This window comes from Equus przewalskii, chromosome 14 (genome assembly GCF_037783145.1).
Source record: "Equus przewalskii isolate Varuska chromosome 14, EquPr2, whole genome shotgun sequence".
Taxonomy (NCBI): domain Eukaryota; kingdom Metazoa; phylum Chordata; class Mammalia; order Perissodactyla; family Equidae; genus Equus; species Equus przewalskii.
In genome coordinates this window covers 8,526,817-8,547,968 of record NC_091844.1, presented here as the reverse complement: position 1 = coordinate 8,547,968, position 21,152 = coordinate 8,526,817, and the positions used below count along the sequence as shown (strand labels likewise).

Sequence of the window (21,152 nt, the reverse complement as noted above, 5' to 3'; positions counted from 1 at the left end):
GCCAGGGGTTACAGGTGTTGGGGGGGGGGGGAACGGTTGTCTCTTGATTGTGATGATGGTTATGTGAATTTATACACGTGCTAAAATTTATAGAACTCTGCCCAAAAGAACAAGTCAAGTTTACTGTATGTTAATTTTAAGAGTAAACATTTTTAAAGGCATATGTATCATCAGCATCACTTTTTCTAGACAAATGACATTAGGGTGTGACTCCTTTGCCTCTGACCCCCGCCCTCTCCCCTGTGAGTCCTGATGGGGGAGCAGAGCCGCTAGCCATGCAGGGCGCTGGGGTACTGGTGCTGACCATCCTCGCCTCTCCTTCCTGTCTCTGCTCACTCCCCACTAAGTTGGTCCCCCTCCCCTTTCTCCTGATGTCCTGACCAGTTTCCCTCCCCGAGACCATCCGTCAACACCTGTCCCAGACTCATCGGAAGCTGAGACCAGATTGCCTGGTCTGGCATTTCAGACGCTGTGGTTGGCCTCACTCTTCTTGTCCACTCTCTGCTCTCTTTACTCTCCCACATGTCCCAACTCTCCGGTCCAACTCCAGCACTGAGCTCTTCCTTGGGCTGTCCTCCCCACCACCTGCCCATCCATCCCTCAGGGCCACCTCGCATGCGGACCCTCCCTGAGGGCTTCCCTGACCACCTCACATGGCTGATGTGCCTTTGAGAACTCCCTGGGCCGTTTGTTTAAATGTCTTCCCTAGTCTGTGTCACACTGCACCTTGTGTAGTAGCTCTTGAGGTGTGAATTCCTTCTCGTCCTCTAGACTCTAAGCTTCTCTGTGTTGGGTCCCAACACCTGGTTATTGTTGCCTCCTCATATTACTTGATGGAGTGTCTTGCATACAAAAGGTGCTAATCAAAGAAAGTAGACAGAATATCAAGGCTATCTTCCCTGTTTCTAACTGGTATGGTCTGGAGAACCCTCAAGTCAGTAGTGTAGGAAGCCCTTGTACTACCAGATGTGGGGCCTGGAAGGTGACCTGACCCCCCTTCCCTGGAGGTCTGTCCATATTGCACTCAATGAAGGGATCCTCAAGGTCCACCCTCGGGGAGACTTTCTGCCGCGATCCCCACAATGTCTGTCTAGACAGACTAGGTTGTGCTGGGGTAACAAACAACCCCTGCATCTCAGTAAATCCTACACATTCATCACAGGTTGGCTGGGCCTTTGCTGGAAAGTGTCCTCACTCAGGGACCTGGGCTGAGACAGACTTCACCTCTCTCAGGGCCAAGATAGGAAAAAGGAATGTGGCAGACTTTACACTGCCTCTTGCCGCTTCTACCTGGAAAGACACATGCCCTTTTTGCCTGCCTTTCCTTGGCCAAGGCAAGTCATCTGGCCACGCCTAAGTTCCAGGGGGCAGGGAAATGCAACCCTGCTCTGTCTAGAAGGAAACCAGAAATATTTGGTGAGCAGTAGCCCCAACCACCGCAGGTGAGCACAGCAGTGGGAAGAGCTACCCCTCCTAGGAGCTGGAACTGAGAGCAAAATCTTCCCTTGATTTTCTGCAGGATCCTTCCCAGAACACAAACACGGTCATCCTCTTAGCATGCAATGCCATTTTCCTGCAGAGTGTGTTTAGTTTCTGTGCTATAAACTCAAGCAGCCAGAATTCTACACTCTTGGTTCCGTGCTCCCAGGACACTGGTGCATAGCTCCCTAACAGATCACATCACAGTGGTTTTGGAGGGAGCTGTGGGAGGAGCCAGGAGAGTGCAGTGCTGCACGGCACGGGCACCTGAGCCAGCCTGCTCCATCACTTCCTAGTCCTGTGATGTTGGCGAAGTATACAACCTCTCCGTGCTTCAGCTTCTTCCCCTGTGAAATGGGAATCATAATAGTACCCCTACCTTAAAGGGTCGTTGTGAGGATTAAAGGAATTAAGACATGTAAAGCACTGAAAATAGTGCCTGCTAGAAGATATGAACAGACATTTCTCCAAAGAAGATATACAGATGGCCAACAGGCACATGAAAAGATGTTCAACATCACTGATTATCAGGGAAATGCAAGTCAAAACTACACTAAGATATCACCTTACACCCGTTGGAATGGCTATAATCACCAAGACAAAAAATAGCAAATGTTGGAGAGGTTGTGGAGAAAAGGGAACCCTGATACACTGCTGGTGGGAATGCAAACTGGTGCAGCCACTATGGAAAACGGTATGGAGATTCCGCAAAAAACTAAAAGTAGAAATACCATATGACCCAGCTATCTCACTACTGGGTATTTATCCAAAGAACTTGAAATCAACAATTCAAAGAGACTTATGCACCCTTATGTTTGTTTCAGCATTATTCACAATAGCCAAATCATGGAAGCAACTCAAGTGCCCATTGACTGATGATTGGATAAAGAAGATGTGGTATATATACAATGGAATACTACTCAGCCATTAAAAAACACAAAATCATCCCATTCACAACAACGTGGATGGACCTTGAGGATATTATGTTAAGCGAAATAAGGTGGACAGAGAAAGACAAACACCATATGATTTCACTCAGATGTGGAAGATAAACACAAGGACAAAGAGAACAGTTCAGTGGTTACCAGGGGGAAGGGGACTGGGGGAGGGCACAGGGGGTGAAGGGGGGCACTTACATGATGATGGACAAGAAATAACGTACAACTGAAATCTCGCAATGTAGTAAACTATTATGACCCCAATAAAAAAAAAATTATGCCTGCTACATGGTAAGTGCCCAACAGATGTTACCTATGTAAGCAGACGTCCCACGAGGGACCCCAGAAAAGAAAACCTGCAGCTCTTTGAGCCCTGAATTCAAAATCAAAGGATGAGGCTTGTTTCAATGTATATTTAAAACACACACACACACCCCCATCCCTTCCTCCCAGGCTTCCTCTCTCCCTCTCTCTTTTTCTCTCTCTTAGACCCAATTAGAAGAAGACAAACAATCCAATTGAAAAATGGGCAGAAGATTTGAACAGATGCTTCACAGAAGAAGATATATGAAAGGGCATTAAACATGTGAAAAGATGTTTAACATCACTAGTGATCAGAAAAACGCAAATTAAAACCATAATGAGGTAAACCACAATGGCTAACATGAAACTGACAATACCAAGTGGTGGCAAGGATGTGAAGCATGTGGAACTCTCATAAGTTGATGGTGGCAATGCAAAAACAGTACAGCCACTTCATGTAACAGGATGGCGGTATCTTACAATGTTAAACATACATCTATCATATGACACAGCAATTTCGTGCCAATGTATTTACCCAAGAGAAGCGAATGCCTAGTCTACACAAAGACGTGGACATGTCAGAACAGCCTTATTCTTAATAGCCCCCAACTGGAAAGAACCCAAATGTCATGGCATAATCGTACAATGGAACACTGGTCGACAGTCAAAAGGAATGAAATATTAATATATGCAGCAACATGGATGAATCTCAAAAACTTTATGCTAAATGAAAAAGACTATATGCTATCTGATTCCATTTACGGGAAATTCTATAAAAGGCAAAGCTGAAGTGACGGCAGATCACTGGTTTTCTGTGGCTGTTGTCAAGGAGAGATCAACAACGGAAATGCGGGAGAAAACCTTTTAGGATCAGGAAACTGTTTTATATTTGGGTTTTGGTGGTGGTTACACAATTCCCAAAATTCATCAAATTATACTCTTAAAATAGGTGAATTTTATTGAATATAAATAATGCCCTAAAAGAAAAAGCAAACCCAAAGACTGATTAAGTGTCTTTCAGCTTGTCCTCCTGTCTTGCGTGGGATGGTCTCAGGCCTGCCGAGCAGACCTCCTTATTGGAAATAAGGTCATTCGAGGCTCATTTTCTTTCCCTTGCCTCAGAGCTGTGGATCGAGCTGACATTGACCGATTTCCACTGGGCCCCATAGTGTGTCCCAGGTGGAGGCTGACGGAAACAAACTTGTGTTTCTGCCACTAATGATACAAGCCTTCATCGTATCCTCTGCCAGGCCCTGTTCGTTGTCATTACACCCATTGAAGAAGAGAACAGTGATAACGAGCTGGGTGTTATCCGCTCACAAATAATTTATAATGGGCAAACTAGGACAGGAACAGAGCTTTTTTTGGCTAAGGAGGTTGCATGTCACTCTTTAAAATCTAGGCCAAAAAATTATTTATAATGCATAGACAGTCACTCAGAAAGTTAAAAGGTTCCTTTCTTCTCTCCCGTGTGTTTGAACACTGTGCTTTTTGCCCCGGACTAGCAAAAAGGCCCCTGAGCATCTCACTGCTACACCTGCAGTCAGCCTGTGCTTGTGAGAGAGCACATGGGAAGACAGTTACTCGGCGAGGCGTGAGGCCTTTGTAGAAACCCCTTAAAGAATTTCAGCTCCTCCCCCAAATCCAAGAAGGATAGAGACAAGGGAAAAGTCAGGACCTTTAGGTAAGGGTAGTGACCATGCACTTCAGGCGAGCGTTGAAGAACCACCTCAGATGTTATCAGGACACAGCCTGAACTAAGACAGAGTCTGCAAAAGGTGGCTTGTAAACGGGGGTGTTGAAGTAAAAGACAGGTTGTGTGTAATGAGGCAGAGGCAGACGGACTGGTTATGGCCATCATGGCATCTAGGAAAGGGAGACTGGGAATGTGGCCCTGTACTTCCAAGGGCCCTTTGGGGAAGCAGAATCTTTGTTGATACCAATACCTACCCCAAGGGAGGTGAGTCCCTCTGATGGGAACCCACCGAGTTGTCGCAAGCCACCGGCACCCTGCCTGGCGGCGCATTGCCCAGTGGCCTCCTGATGAGTGACAGCTCTCCAGGAAGTGTGTTCCCAGGCGCCGGGATGCCTGGACCAGTAGGCAGACCACGTTTGATAAGGCCTGCAGCTGTGGGCCCTGCTTTCTCTCAGTGAGCTGACTTCCTAGAACAAGTCCATCCTGGGTGAATTTGGGAGAGATGGGTCAGCCTTCCCAGCCCTGGCTTGCCTTTGAATGAGCTGGCTGTTGATGAGCGGCTGGGTCTGTGGGGCTAAGAGCCAGTCCTGGGACTATGGTGTGTCCTTGAGGATCCAGGCCTCTGGAGCGGTGCAGCCTCCCAGGCTTCCTCAGGGTGAGAGTGGCTTCCTGCATCACGTGTTCCTTGTTTGGTGTCTACTGGAGCGGCCCCTGTAGCCGTGATTTCCTATTCAAGTTCCCAGGGTCCTAGGGTTCCTCAGAAGTACCTTGGTGGCTCAAGGGAGATCTCCTCCCCTCAAACCGAGCAGCTCCACTTTGATCTCTTTATAGGCATGCAGTGTAGTGTGGCATTTTTTTAATAGACTTTATTTATTTATTTATTTATTTATTTTGCTGAGGAAGATTAGCCCTGAGCTGACATCTCTTGCCAATCTTCCTCTTTTTTTGCTTGAGGAAGATTGGCCCTGAGCTAACATCTGTGCCAATCTTCCTCTGTTTTATATGTGAGTCCCTGCCACAGCATGACTGACAGGTGTAGGTCCACACCTGGGATCCCAACCCATGAACTGGGGCCACCAAAGCAGAGCACACTAAACTTAACCACTAGGCCGTGGGGCCAGCTCCATAAACTTAATTTTTTTAGAGGAGTTTTAGGTTCACAGTAAATTGGATGGAAGGTACAGAGATTTCCCATATATTCCCATCCCTACATATACACAATCTCCCCCATTATTAACATCCCCCACCAGAGTGGTACATTTGCTACAACTGATGAACCTACGTTGACTCATCATAATCCCCCAGAGTCCATAGTTTACATTAGGCTTCACTCCTGGTGGGGTGCGTTCCACAGGTTTGGACACGTGTGTGATGACACGCATCCATCCTTACAGGCTCGTACGGAGAAGTCTCACTGCCCTGAAAGCCCTCTGCGCTCCAACTGTTCACCCTCCCCCACAACCCCTGGCAACCGCTGACCTTTTTAGTGTCACCATAGTTTTGCCTTTTCCAGGATGTCACGTAGTTGGAATCCTACAGTATGTATCCTTTCAGATTGGCTTCATTCCCTTAGTAATATGCATTTAAGTTCTTCCATGTCATTTTTAAAAGGGTTCCCCTGCTCTTAGCATCTTGACAGCCGTGTGCAGTCCCTGTCATGCGATGGCCAGGGGTCCGGCGTGGCTTACAGACAGTTTTTTGTGAGATGTGCCTTGTCTCCCCAGTAGGAAGATGAGCTCTAGGATAGTGGCCAGGACATAAGCCCTGGGTGGCACTGGCTGTCTGCTGGACATTGGGGACACCTGGCTACCCTTCATAACTTGGTGCCACTAGCCAAGTGCATGGAGGTGGAGTGGATGTGGTGTGAGCCTAAGGAAGGGCTGTCAGGTCGAGCTCCTCTGGGCTGCAGCCGTCTTGTCGTTTGCTCCCGAAGTCAGAGTGAGCAGCATCTGGCGACGGAGCTAATCTGTGTAAGCTTTTGCATCTGAGTCAGAACTTACTTATTAATACTGTCTCTCTTTGCGGCCAAGAGTCTAGCAAAACATTTTTCTGTCCCCATTACTCAGCTCTGAAATGTGGTGAATGTTACTTTCCCTGAAAGAGTTTTGATAAGTGATCACGACAGAATACACTCTGATAGAAGGTACCTCCATTTCATAATAAAGCCTTTATGAAGTGGAATGTTCCAGTCACCTGTGCATTTTGTGTTTACAGAGCTTCTCGAAACAAGTCTGAGAAGAAGCGTCGGGACCAGTTCAATGTTCTCATCAAAGAGCTTAGCTCCATGCTCCCTGGCAACACGCGGAAAATGGACAAAACCACCGTGCTGGAAAAGGTCATTGGATTTTTGCAGAAACACAATGGTAAAGGTTATACTTCTCTCTGTTTTTATGCTGCTCCTGCCCTTTCCATTTGGTGATGACTTCATCAAGCTGGTCTTCCTGCTTGGTTCTCTCTCCCCAGCAGAGCCCAACCTCATCAGTCACAGGCTTCCTCTTTCAAAGGCACTCCGCCCTCTGGAATAGCTCCATCCCCAGCAGGTGTGGGAGAGGACGCTCACCTCCCAAATGGCTTTATTAGCCAGAGGAGAGAACCCAGAGTGGCCTCCCAGGGTAGCACCCAGCCCAAGCAGAGTGATGCTAACAGTGGGAGCGTCCTGATTAGAAATGTCTAAAGCAAGCATTTTTCATTCAGTCCTAAAGAAATGGAATGCCCAAGTATTCATTTGCCCCTGGGTCAGACTGTACTGGTTTCTCCAGACATCTCTGCCACCGCCCCTAAATTCTTTGGCCTTCTGAACTACACCATGAAAAAAATAAATTGAAATTCATTAACTTACTTAATGTCAGATCCATTTTTTATTGAGATATAACTCACGTACCATAAAATTCACAATTTTAAAGCTTATAGTTCAGTAGTTTTTAGTATATTCACAAAGTTGTGCAACCATCTAATTTTATCATCCCGAAAGAAAGCCTGGGCCCATTCACAGTCACTTCCCATTTCCCCTTCCCTCCAAATCCTGGCAACCACTGAGCTACTTTCTGTCTCTGTGGATTTGCCTGTTCTGGGCGTTTCATACAAATGGATTCATACAATATGTGGTCTTTTGTTTCTGTCTTCTTTCACTTAGCATCCATATTTTAGCAAGTATCTGTACTTCATTCCATTTTATGGCCAAATAATAGTCTATCGTATGGATATACCACACTTCATTTATCTCTTGATCAGTTGACAGATGTGGGGTTGTTTCCACATTTTGCCTGTTATAAATAATACTGCTGTGAACATTCCTGTACAAGTTTTTGATTAGATCTATGTTTTCAGTTCTTTTGCATGCATACCTAGGAGTAGAATTGCTGGATCAAATGGTAGCTCAGTGTTTAACTGTTTCAGGAACTGCCAAACTGTTTTCCGCAGTGGCTGCACCATTTTACATTCCAGGAGCAATGTATGAGGGTTCCAATTTCTCCACATCCTCACCAATGCTTGTTATTGTCTGGTTGAGTATGTGTATTTACTATAGCCTTCCTAGGGAGTGTGAAGTGGTGGCTCATCGTGGTTTTGATTTGCATGTCCCTAATGACTAATGATATTGACCTTTACTGATCACTTCATGTGCTTATTGACCATTTGCATATCTTCTTTAGAGAAATGTCTATGCAAATCCTTTGCTCATTTTTAAATTGGGTGGTTTATCTTTTTGTTGTTGCGTTGTAAGAGTTCTTCATATATTCTAGATACTAGACCCTTATCAGATATGTAATTTGCAAATATTTTCCCCCATTCTGTGGGTTGTCTTGCCACTTTCTTAATGATGTCCTTTGACACACAAAAGTTTCAAATTTGATGAGGTCCAGTTTCTCTGTTGTTGTGGGTTGCTTGTGCTTTAGGTATTGTATCCCTATCTGAGAAACCATTGTCTAATCTAAGGTCATGAAGATTTACATCTGTGTTTTCTTCTAAGAGTTGTATAGTTTTAAGCTATAAATTAAGCATTTAGATATAAGCTATACATTGAGCATTTAGATATTCAATCCATTTTGAGTTAATTTTTGTGTATGGAGTGAGGTAAGAAGTCACAGTTCGTCCTTTTGCACATGGATATCCAGTTATACCAGCACTCTATTCTTTTTCTTTAACTTTTTAATGCTGTATGAAAGTATAACACACATACAAAAAATACGCGGATCATAACTATATGATTTAATTGGTTATGGCAAAATAAACAGCCAGGAAACCAACACCCAGATCAAGAAATAGAAACTTCCCCAGTAGACGCCCCTTCCTGTCTACCTCTACTTTCCCCAGAGGTAATCTCTTCTGGCTTTGATTTAACCTTACGGGACCTTGTTCAGACGGACGCATACATCATAGACATGGTGTCCGTGCGATTAGTCTGTGCTCTTCCAATGGTACGGCTACTTCGTTTTCATTGAAACGTAGTATTCCACTATATGACTTGATCCATCCTTGAACTTACGTCTTCTTCAAATCCTCCTCTCTCCATTTTACTCTCCTTCAAACTCTTTTACTTCTTAGCACTGACCACTCTGCCCTGCCACTCACCTAGGGATGGTACAAAAAATTGGAGAATAGTTAAGAGGGTTCAGGAGCTATTAACAAGCAAGAAGAGCAGAATTCTTTATTCCTTAACCATGACACCCAACATAATAAAGTCAGAAATGTCAGATTATTGAGGAGATAATTACATAGTGATGCTTCTCTTTCACTGACATTTTTCTAGACAAGATGATTTCATGGAAGAAGGTAAGGCTAGGATATTAGATAGTTTCATTATACTTGTTATTCTTTTATTATTTCTTTAATAATTGTGTATACCTATTAAAAATGTGACAGTAATGATATATCCTCCTTTTTTTTCCCCAAAGCTGCCCAAGGCAGAGTACAGAATATGTTAATTGCTTTTGTTAAAAGTCAGGCAAGAACAATCAAGCAGGATTGGAATAAAGTGTTGCAGCAATATTCGACTGCCCGGATAATTTAATCGGAATGGTTACATTTCCTAAAAAATGAGTTAGGCAAGTGAAATAGCAGGTTGGTTGGATTACTAAGATGTTTTGTGCAAATGACTCAAACTAGGTCAGTGGCACTGAGAAGCAGGACAGCTGTTAAATAGGACGGCTGGGATCAAGTTCATCAGTGTGACATTTATGCTGGGCTCTGTCCACTGCGGAATTGCAGAGTTGTCAATTCTGGGACCTGGAAGGGATCAGTAGCAGAAACTCGGCCTCCTAACACCGGGAGTGCCTGTCTCTGTTTCGCCTTTTTCATAAGACTAAGGCCTACTCTGCACAGCCCACTTAAATGCAACCAGGACCACTCCAGAATCTCACTTATCCTTATTCCACATTCAAAAGATTCCATATCCAAAAGAAAACAGAAGTTCCATGGAAGATTTTGTGGAGAAATATAGTGGTTGGACCAAAATTAGGATTAAAGCAAAAAACAGAAACAAACTTTTCATTACCTATAACCCAAATGGACGTGAACTCCCTCCCCAAGCATCTGCAGTGGTCAGCATTTCTTCAGGGCCCACCATGAGCCAGGCAGGCACTATGCTAAGGGCACTACATATAGGAACTCATCTGAGCTTCACAGCAGTCCTTTGAGCGAGTACCATTTCACAGATGAGGCAACCAAGGCAGAGACGTTAGGCCACTCACCCTAGTCAGACAACGGGAAACATATTTGGTATTTTCATTGGTATATAGTATTCTGTTACATGAATACCAGGCAGTCTGTCTCCAGAGTCAAGTTTTTAACACTACACCCTACTGCTTCTCCACAAGAGGTGACTTATGGGGCTCTTGTGGATATTGATATCATTGCTGTGCTAAGGATGTTCATTAGTGTGGCATTTAGACTACTGGTTCTCACCCTTGGCTGCACTTTAGAATTGCCCAAGGAGCTTTTAAAAATACATATAACTGGGTGACACCTCACACATGAACACGTCAGAATTTCTAGGGGCAGAACTCCAGTGGTGAGCTGGAGCCGGCTCACGTCAGCTTGCAAAAGATGATTGTTAAATTTTCAGGAGTTTTGCGAGCCAGTTGGCATCAAGTTGACTGCTTGAAATCAGCCACCGTGGGAGTATTTGCACCACAGGAATGGGCAAACACAACAAATCAGGGCTTTCTGTTGTAGAGATGGGGAGCCTTTTTACCAGTACACCACTGGGTAAGGCCCAAGCATCCATATTTTTAGAGCTCCCCGGGTGATTCCAGTGTGCAGCCGAGGTTGAGAACTGTGGGTTCAGACATGCTTTCTGCCTTCATGCTAATGGGAGACCACATGGTAAGTAAGGAAAGAGGATTAGGTCCACGTAGTTGTTATAATCATTTAGCTCTTTCCTCAAATCTTTCAGTTTTCTCAATTTGGGAGATAAATCTTGATCTTGAAATGTATACCTATTCTCTTTGAAGTAATCCAAATCAAAATGAGAATCTGACCATGTTTCTTTGTAGAGAAATTTTGTTTCATCAGTATCTATTATGAGAGAGAAACTCCTAAATTATGTAAACAGCAAGGCGTATTCATCCTTATCCACCTCCATCTAAATGTTACTTCTACAGGGCCAGGCCGACCTGCACGCTTTCCTCTTCCTGTGTGAGTCTCCAGCTGATTTAACGTCATTTTATCTCAACATCAAGTCCCATTCTTCATTCACGCCCCTTCAGCCTTTCTGCCTTAGTGGATCGGGGGGCGGGTTGGGGAATGGAGAAGGCTGCAGAACAAGGAGAAATGTCTCTGTTGGGTAGAGTAATATTTCCCCAGCCCAGCAGAGTTTCTGCTCCATTTTCCAGACTTTTCTCTGACCACATATAGCTCAAAGACATACTGCTCCTTGTTCACATGTACCAGGAGCAGCTGTGAGGTAAGCATTCTAGGGCACAACTACAACTTACACTATAGTAGAATTTTTGGGGTTTGGCTGTTAATTGCAATGTTTTCCTGCAAAAATTGCTCCCAGGTGGTTTTACCTCCTTTGCTATTTAGAAACCACTTTGACCACATCTCTTTGTTATTCCTGCCTGTGACCAGTAGCTTCTGATATTGGTCACATCAAATGCCAGTGGAGGCATGATTATGACTCTGAATTTTATTTCCCAGTTTAACATTTTTTGACCTGCTTTGAGATGTTTTCTCTAACATATTTTTTGATATGCTATGAGTTGAACCTTAACTTCCAAGGATATAATCAAATTGTTGAACTACAAAGCAAATGAAATTGCTGCTTCCAGCATTGTTATGCTGTTGTTTAGAAAGTGTCCCATCATACGGAATGATCTGAAAGTTACTTATGTAAAAGAGAGGGGTCTTTCATTTTCCTTTACCATTAAGCTGAATGGGCCTCTATCTAAGTCAAATTTGGACTGCAGGAAAGACTCTTCTGGGCAATTAATGTACAGTTTGATCCTAATGGTCAAAATAATTTGACAGATGAGTTTATGGGTTGGGAAAAGGGAGAGGGCATTTATGGTGTTAACTGATTAACATATGGGTGGTCCATCTCTCTTCTAAATGGTCACACTGTGGCAACCATTTGTCTGAGGAACTGGTTTCACCCTCTCTTCCTTGCCTCGGCCAGCACCCCAGAGGGAACGCTGGCCCACAGTTGTGTGTAGTGCCCTGCCTCTGCTTCCCAGGATGCATCTTACTAAGTGTAGCCTCTGGCCGGAGTGGCAGCAGCAACTTGTTCTTTCTGAAATCTCAAGGAAAAAACCGTCCTGGGAGAGCCAAGCCTTGCAGAGAACACTGGGTGACTGAACACATGAAGCTTTACACAATCACGTGCGTTAACTCAGCCTTTCCCGTCATCTTCATTCACGGGTAACCACGGAACTGATTCAAATCCATTCACCCAAATGGTGGAATGCGTTCTGCACGCTCCATGTAAGAGGCTACCAGCAGCACAGGGTCAAAGGAGGAAGCCTTTCAATGTTTCTCCTAGTTTAAAGTTTATAGATTATCTGCCTGAACAATTTGCATTTTCCAGGAGGTTGTTAAACAGGTTGGGTTATTTCTCTGAGGTAGGATATAAATCAGATGTACTTAAGTTTTTCTTAGCACCAAGAGAATAATCCCTAAAGAAACCTCTTACTACATAAAGGGGAGCTAAGTGTTGGTTAAACATGGAGGATAAACCGAAGGAAAATCAAATATATTCGATATAGCATTTAAGTTATCTGTAATAATCTCATCAGAGATGTTTTAGTAATAAAACAAAGCACTCTTTCAAAAGTGCAGAACTAGAGTGTAGACTGATGACTACTGAATTTACAAACGTGAATAACATCTTCAGCAAGAGGGAGTTACAGAAACAAGCAAACTATAGATAACCCAACAAAGTTTTGAGAAGAGTAAATTCTGGCTTTAAAAAGAATTAAGTAACATGTATCTGTATGGCACATTATACTTCAGTACCTGGAAATGCTGAAGAATACATTACATTCTGCATGGACACAATAGGTTATTTACCACGAGCCTAAGATGCTTCTGGAATTTTGAACATCCCATATCTCTAAAGTCTTTTGCTTCACCTTAACCGCGGAGAAGCAGCTTACGAACGAGTGTCACCATCCCAGTCTTCTTCCTGTTGCCTTGATAGGTGGCAACTACCACACTCCAACTGCTGATGATGGCCTTTGTCTTGTAGAAATTCAAAGGCATTGTGCCACCTGCTAATAGCAGGCACTACGCCCATGCAGAGGGCGGGGACTCTCCTCCCCAAAGCCTGAGTCAAGGATGTGAAAACATCAAGAGGTGTTTTTAAGCCCATTACGTCCAAAGTTCACAGTCCTTGGAAATCAGGGTAACATATCTCCTTATACTGGCTTCTTTAATTAAACTACACAGAGGTTTACACAAAATTACATGTACTTCACTTGTTAATTCCAATTTCTAGGTGCCTTTGAATATAAAAGCTTATTTCTGTTTTTTTTTAGAAGTCTCAGCGCAAACGGAAACCTGCGACGTTCAGCAGGACTGGAAGCCTTCGTTCCTCAGTAATGAAGAATTCACCCAGCTGATGTTGGAGGTGAGACTGCACTTTCAGATTAGCTTAATGGGTTGCAAATCAAAGTGTAGCTGCTTGTTCCAGATAAGACCTGTCCCAAAGTAAACAACTGTTCTTGACCCTGGAAAGAGGTCTTGAAACAGAACCCCCTCTGAAGCTCTGCACACTGTTGCTTGTGTTTTGGCTACTGAGTTGGGCAGTGTAAGCAAGGATCCCCAAACGGAACAGGGTGTGTACGGTCACGGCACTGATGGCAGGGCGGGCCCACCCATCCTCACCCAACTAGAGGACACCGGGTGGGTGGGGGTGGCCAGGTTGGAGGTAGGTAGAGCAAGAGGAAGGAGAGAGGAAAGATTATATCTCTGCACCGTCTTTTGGCTCAGACAGTCTCCTTTTTAGAATGCAATAATTTTTTCCCTTAGTAGAACACATTTTGAAAACAAAAGTCTTCTTTTAAAGTCAAACTTGAGCTCCTATTACATCAACATGACAGGTGGGTGTCACAGCCATAGGTAACCCTCTGCCTCCCCACCCAGCACATACCCCTTCTGCACTGAGAGAGGTGCTCACGTTTCTTACCCTAGACAGTCAGGCGCCCACACCCACCTGCAGAAATCTGGCTGATCTGAGTGAATAGCCTTCCTCGATGTCAGATGTTTATATATGAGTGAAATCTCTCTGTACACATGAGCAGTTGGGTGTAAGTCTGCAAAAATGTCTGGCTCAGAGCTCCGAATTCTAAACTGGGGCTAAGACTGGGAGACCATGGATGTGACCGTGGAGGGAGAGAAAGCCCCAGACGTGGCATGTCTGGGCCCTTGAGCGAGAAGACGAAAACTGGGACAGATGAGGTCAGCAAACGGAAGTTAGACCCTGGCTGTGTGTCAGTGGTTCCTGGCAGGGTTTTTGGAGAGTGGCTTCTTGGGCTAAATCTTTCTATATCTCGTCTTATGTGCCTATATAAGACTGATGTAAACTTTAATTTACATAAATTAACTATGCAGAAAACAGAAAGTACTGGAGTAAGAAAATGCCAGAATGAAGATGTCCAAATATTATGATATATAAACGCATTAATGAAAATTTGCATAAAATGAAAGGTACTTAAATCTACATGTGAGCTATATTTAAAGAAAATACAGAGCTTTCTCCAGAAGCAATGCATTTTAAGTATATTAAATTTAGAGCAGCTTGTGAAATAGAATGTTGAATTAATGCATCATTATACTACTTTGCATAAATCATTTTGTCTTTTAATTCTTAGGAAAAAGTGGTTAAAACGCATAACCCTATAGCACCCAGCCTCTTTTTAAGAGCCTTTTTAAGAGCACAACCTTTTTCTTTTTCCAGTGAGTTTCAAGATATCAAAAGTATTTGGGGAAACATGACTTTTACAAAATTAAAAATGGATAAATATCCGGGCTGAAAGGGAGGACTAAGATTCAGGACACTAGAATTTCTAGAGAAAGAAAATTTTAGATTCGTATGGCTATTCCTTCTGCACTTTCTCCTGCTCCCAAGATAAACTCCTTGAAGCCGATCTAAAGGAATCATGCTAGATGAGAGAACTGGACCTGAAATGAAGCCTGTACAGCAGGCGGGCCTCCTGGGTGAGCTGCAGCTTTGAGGAGGCTGGGAAACCCAGCAGCTACTCCTTTTGACTTCTCTCTGCTGTTTTAGGCTTCTATTCTAACCTGTTGCTCTCCAGTAGACGCAGACCCGGTGGTGAGTAGCGGCAGCCTCCCCTATCTTCTCCCGAGGGTCCGAGCCCCAGCAGTGGCCCCCACAGGATGACGTCATCATTCTCCACTGTGTAACTTCTTCATGCTGTGTGTCCCGTGCCAGCTGCACAGCCTTCTCCTTTTTCAGAGTCATTTCAGGGAACACGAGGAGTCCAGACGCCATATCTTAGCAACCAGGAGGTTCCCATTTTAAATGAGAACAGAACCCCTCAGGCCCCAGGGCACTGACCTGCTCGTGCCTTCTGGCTGTGAATCCTTCCTTCCTCCCTCTTCTCTCAAAAAGGCCCCAAACCGGACTCCTGGAGGGCTCACGCAGCTGTGGAGTTTGAAAGAACAAAAATGGCTTGGTTGCAGACCAGTCACACTGGTGAAGTGTAAGCTGGCCAAGATCATAGCCACAAGCATTTGAACAGGTAGACTCAAAAGGAGGAAAGCTTTTGTTGACCGATGACTAGGGAGTTTGTGGTGTTTCTGGAACTTTATTCAGAAAACTACAGCGATCTTTTCTCTTAGCCCAGTGGGCGTCCCAGAGAATGCAGAAAGATTCCATCAGAATCGGGAAAGGGGTGGCTTCATTTCCCCCTGGTGTGTGGCAGGTATAAAATTTGGACCATTATGGCACCTTTGGCGTCTCTGAAGCTCCTGTCAAAGGCACCTTTGCCTTGAGAGGGGCACATCACTTTGCAGTCACATTCTGTTGAGTCTCTCTCGAATGCTGCTGACGGGACTTCTAAAACCGGAGCAAGTGTTCTCAAAGCAGTGACTCAGCGCAGTTCTTGTGCGTTTGATGGAAAATGCCAATGAGCTGATGAAAGTTATCTTCCATCTATAAATACCTTTAGCTTTTTAACACCCACTTGCTTTACGAATTCAAGAGGGGCATGGGCTCACGGTGCAAGGAGATAATTTGTATTGCTCCTACTTGTGCCAGTATTTTAGTCTGCTTTTTCCAAAAAGCTTCGGCTGACATCATCAGCAGTGCCCCCACTTCTTAAAGAAATTCACCTCCAGGAGCGCTGCAGATACAATTTTAAAAACAACTTAGAAAAATACTTGAGGGAAAAAGAAATAAAAGTTACTAGGATGTACCTCTGGTTCACCGTAAGGTCTAAACCAGGGTTTCTCAACCTCGGCAGTATGAACATTTTGCACCTAATAATTCTTTGATGTGGGGGCGTCCTGTGCATTGTAGGATGTTTCACAGCATCCTTGGCCGGTACCCACTAGATGCCAGCAGCTCTCACACCAAGTAGTGACGACCAAAAATGTTTCCAGACATTGCCAGATGTCCCCTGGGGGCCAAAATTGCCCAGCATTGAAAACCACTGATGTAATTGAAAAGGATGAGATCTGCTTAGAAATACACTTCAATATACTTTTCAGTCTTAAATCCTGCAATATGTAAGTGTAAAATAATAAATGACCCTAGCGTTAATTTTCCTGGGGAAAAGAACTCGCTCCCATTTTGGCACATTGTAACGGTACTCTTCACACAGTTAGTGGACAATTTCCAGTCTCTGCTGCCACGGTGCACTTAGCCACACCCTCCTAACTTGATGGCATTACAGCCCTTTCGGCTGTGCAGAGCCTCAGCAACATCCTGGGAGAATCTAGCTGAGCATACGAAATGTTTCCAGAACTTTCTAAGCACATTTTTCAGTTTGGGTTTTTTTTTCCCCAAAGTGGCAAAATTCCCATACTTGGGAAAGACAGTCTTTCAAAGACACAGCCAGTAAAGCAACAGTGATAGATTACAGTGACAGCCCACCTGAGTGTATTACTCCCTCAAAGATGCGTTTTCTGGTGAGGTGGGCTCGGTGCACCCAAATAGACAGTTCCCAGCACCACCCCATTCTCTGCTGCCTTACGTAGTCTGAATTCTAGAGATCAATGTTCAGATGTGTCTTATGAAAGCATTAGGAGCATCCACTAAGGAATCTAAAAACAAAACTGCAGAAGTGTCTGTGAAAAAACGTTGACTGTCTAAACCTTCTCTTTTCTCTCACAAGCCCCCAGAGCAGGGCATACAGTAGGCACTCAGTAAAATCTTTTAAACGAAAGCATTTTTCAGACATTCTGAAATGCCTTGTGGATCCAGTTGAGTTACACGGTGCTTCCGCCTCAGCCCTTACTTGTTACTTCTGTAGAATAATGTGAATGTTCTTTACAAACATTTCCTTCAGGAGGTATTTCTTTTGTGGCAGTGAATGTAAGCAGAGGTCTACCCTGACCAACAGGCACACTTTCTGTTTTTAATGCATCTCTTAGGCCTGATACTTTCGGTAAATGTTTACCCTGAAGTCGAAGTGATCCTGAGGGTAGGAGATGGGGACCATAAGATATCCCTGACATCTTTTCATGGTAATTGTGATATTTCTGATCCAGCTCAATAGTTAGCTTATCATTAAAACTACTTGGGTAATTTCCATGGCTGAATTTTGTTTCATGATACCAATAGTCAGATTTTTCACTGAGCCTCAAAGAGCTTTTGTGAGCACTTTGTGTGGGCTAGACAAATTCTGTGTAGGAAACCATCCTGTGTGCAGGGCAGAAAAGTGCTGCGGAGTTATTCATGGAAATATTCTAAGGTTACTAGACGATGTCAGTGTCATAATAGGGGGTCCTTTGCTTTGCTGACATCCTCCTCCATAAAAGCTTGACGAAGGTGCCTTCAACTGTGGCGTTTTCCGCAGGCATTAGATGGTTTCATCATCGCGGTGACACCGGACGGCAGCATCCTCTACGTTTCTGACAGTATCACGCCTCTCCTCGGGCATTTGCCGGTGAGTTTCTGCTCTGACGGCCTTTGCCAGTGCACGTTATCACCTCTCCTGGAAACCCATTCAGACCTCAGCTCGGGGGTGGTGCAGGGATGTGGGGGTCTGCGTGTGAGGAGGGTGAAGAACCGCCCTCGACCAGGCCGAGGAGGCCAAGGTCCCGGGGGCCTTCCAGGGGAAGGGCGGGTGCCGGCATGTGTTGCCCTGGAACAAGCAGGACGCCGTGGTCTCCTCAAGGCCAGACCTGGAGCGGGCGCTCTGACCCTTCTGTGCCCCAGAAATTGCGCAGGAGCAGTGGACCCATGAGAGAGTCGCAGCACAGTTAGCAGAGCTCAGGGTCTTTACAGAGGCTGATAGACGTCCTGCAAAGGGAAAAGCTGACGTCCTGGGTCCACTGAGAGCTGGTCGAGGACTGTGCCGCCGATGGTTGGAGATGGGCCGTGGTTTGGGGATCACTAGGGACATGACTGAGGTTGCAAGTAGGTTGTGATATTTACTGGGGGTAGCAGTTCAGCAACGGGACGATCCCAGGGAGTTGAAATACTCTGAGAAGACGTTATTGGACCAGGTAGGCCTCGGGGAATAAGGAGGATTGTGCAGGCAGAGAGGAGAGGGCCAGCTCCGAATTCCGGGGGGAGCCAGGCAGAGGTGCAGAGGTGGGGTGGGCATGACATGGTCAGAGCCCCTCCTAGGTGTTCCTCCCTCCCTCCTTCCCTCCTCTCTGCAGGGGCCTTGCTGGCTCTGTGTAACCCTCCCCCCCATTTAGGATGATCTGATTCACAGGGCAGTTCCTGACTGGTGGAGGGTCCACGTTTGATGGCCCCTCATAGGCATCCGGCCAGCCTTCCATTTCCCGCCACGCCGTGATTTATCCCCACAGACCCTGACGTTGAGTGACAGCTATAACAGGAGCAGCCTGTGGGTCTGATTGGGATAAAACATCTTCTCTTCTCTCTCCTCCCTGCAAGCCCCACCAAACCGCCTAACCCCTACCACTCCCCACCCCCGGCATATCATCGGTGGATGGGAGGCAGGGTATGTGATGAGGATGGCAACAGGTTGTCCTGGGTTCCTGTAGGTAGGAAATCCTGGGCCAGGAAGATGCTGGAGGACATGGTTGCCTCTACTTAGCCACTGCTGGCGGGGAGCAGCGTGACCTTGTTCTGTAGGCAGCTCACCTCATCTCGTTGGGGTGATGATTCCAGCTTTGCTAATGAGCCCAGGATTCCACAGAAGCCACTCCCCGTTCCATCATTCCTGCAGATGGTGCCGTGTGGAGATCGAAGCCTCTGTCCACATTTTTCCTTTGCCAGTCACTGCGTGTTGTAGCCCAGAAAGGGATTTTTTACTCTGCTAGGCAGAGGCCTTTGCTTTACGCCATGATCCGTCTAACCTTTGAGTTTCAGCCATTCCCTGCACCGTTGTCAGGGTGCGTTAGGCCAGGGGTTCTTGCTCCTCTTGAGAGCTCTCAGAAGAGGCTCATTCTCATTTAGCACTAAGGAGTCGAGGGTGCGGTGTCAGCTTGCGTTTTGTCTCAGGCTGGGAGAATAGTGATGAGGCCGTGTGGGGAATACAGAAGGGACCCCCATCAAGCCAGCCGCTTTCTCTGGGCTGCTCTGAGGCTGGCTGAGGAAAGCAGAGATGGACTGGTTTTTTGGAGGGGTTATGTTTTGTATTGAATGGACAGGATTGGGTGGTGAGAGGCACTGATTAAAGGCAATGAATCGTAGCCTCTTAATGACCTGGGAACGAGATGCAGGAGCCTGTTTGGTAAACAGGATTTGCACTGTTCTGCTTTATGCTCTTGTAGTTATCTGATGACCCAGTTGCCAAACATGGCAGAGAGGACTTAGAAAGTAAGTGAGGAATTCTTCTGATTTGAAATTATAGAGCAATTTAGGATCACCTTTATGAATTATTTTCTAACTCTGGAAGGACCAGAAATGACCCTGACTCTAATTTATCAGTACTCGACCCGAATGAATGCATATTAAGTGCCTATATATAGATCCACACCCAGAAACGCACCGTGTTTCCCTTAAGTTCCCCAGTGGAGGTGAGCCCGGGATGGACAGTCCCCAAATTTAACTTCTATTTCCATCTAACTGACATTATCCAGTTTTTACCAGGATCGTCACCTTCTTCCCCCTTTTTGCTTAGCATTCACTTGTATCCTTTGCCCGTGGGTGGACAAGGGTGATTAAGGATGCGAACTTCCCTGGTGTCAATCAGCATACAGCTGGTTTTGCGGAGGAGCTGGTCTGGGAGTCATACCTCCATTACCTCCACTTTATGGAGGAGGAAACCTAAGGTGGCCCAGCCAGCGAGGGGCAGAGAACAGCCTAAACCAGGCCCTGCTGACTGCAGAGCTCAAACTTGTCACCACTCTGCTCTGGTGTCTTTCTGATGCCAAGGATTTGGGTTGCCACTTAGGAATTCTGCTTTCAGTTTAGTTCACTTCAATCTAGACTTATTTATGACTCAGTGTGAGCCCAGGACCTGTTCACAGGTGATGCAATGATTCAGACAGACCCTGTGAGATGTCTTTCCTTAAAGGTTTGCAATTTTGTTGAGAGATTTCACCTGTTAACAGTTAGAGCCTAAGAGAAAAATAGCTCACATTTATTGAGCACTTACTATGTACAGGCGCCATTAGGAGCCCCTTACATGCGTTAATGTGTGTGAAGTACTTAGAAGAGGGCCTGGCACAGATCCAGGGCTCTATCACACTCACTTTCCTTATCCTTATTGATCGTGACAATGACCCTATGAAGTAGGTTGTTACCCCTGTTCACAGATGAGGAAACTGAGGCACAGAGAGGTTAAGGTCCCGCAGCCAGCAAGTGGTGGGGCTGCGATTTGAACTCAGAACCTGGTGCTTAACCCTTACTCAGAATTCTCTGTAAAGACAGAGTAATGTTGAATGTTCTCAGGGTTGGGTGGGTGGTCAGGAAGGGAGAGAATGAGGAACTGAAAGGCAGTGGTCAGTCTTCGTGGAAGAGGTGGCCATTGAGGGGCTGCATGGCCAGCAGGGACACAGCGTGGGCAGGGGACAGGAGGCCATGGGCCCCGGCAGCAGTGCCTCCATTGGTGTCATCGGCTGGCATGCTGGGGGCTGGGTCTCACTGTGTGGCCGGGATTGGAGGACCTCGGTGGAGAGGAGAGGGGAAGCGC

The 21,152-nt window shown here is 45.5% G+C and overlaps 1 protein-coding gene across 9 annotated transcripts in view; it reads left to right on the top strand.

The window, feature by feature from the left end:
* The window catches only part of NPAS2 (neuronal PAS domain protein 2), a 158,847-nt gene that overhangs the window by 88,970 nt on the left and 48,725 nt on the right, over positions 1 to 21,152 (top strand). For all 9 annotated transcript variants that reach the window (XM_070573479.1, XM_008523712.2, XM_070573476.1 and 6 more), the window contains exons 3-5: positions 6,631 to 6,779; positions 13,389 to 13,480; positions 17,895 to 17,984. In XM_070573479.1, the coding sequence (XP_070429580.1) occupies positions 6,631 to 6,779; positions 13,389 to 13,480; positions 17,895 to 17,984 (331 nt within the window). The remainder of the gene's footprint in view (positions 1 to 6,630; positions 6,780 to 13,388; positions 13,481 to 17,894; positions 17,985 to 21,152) is intronic.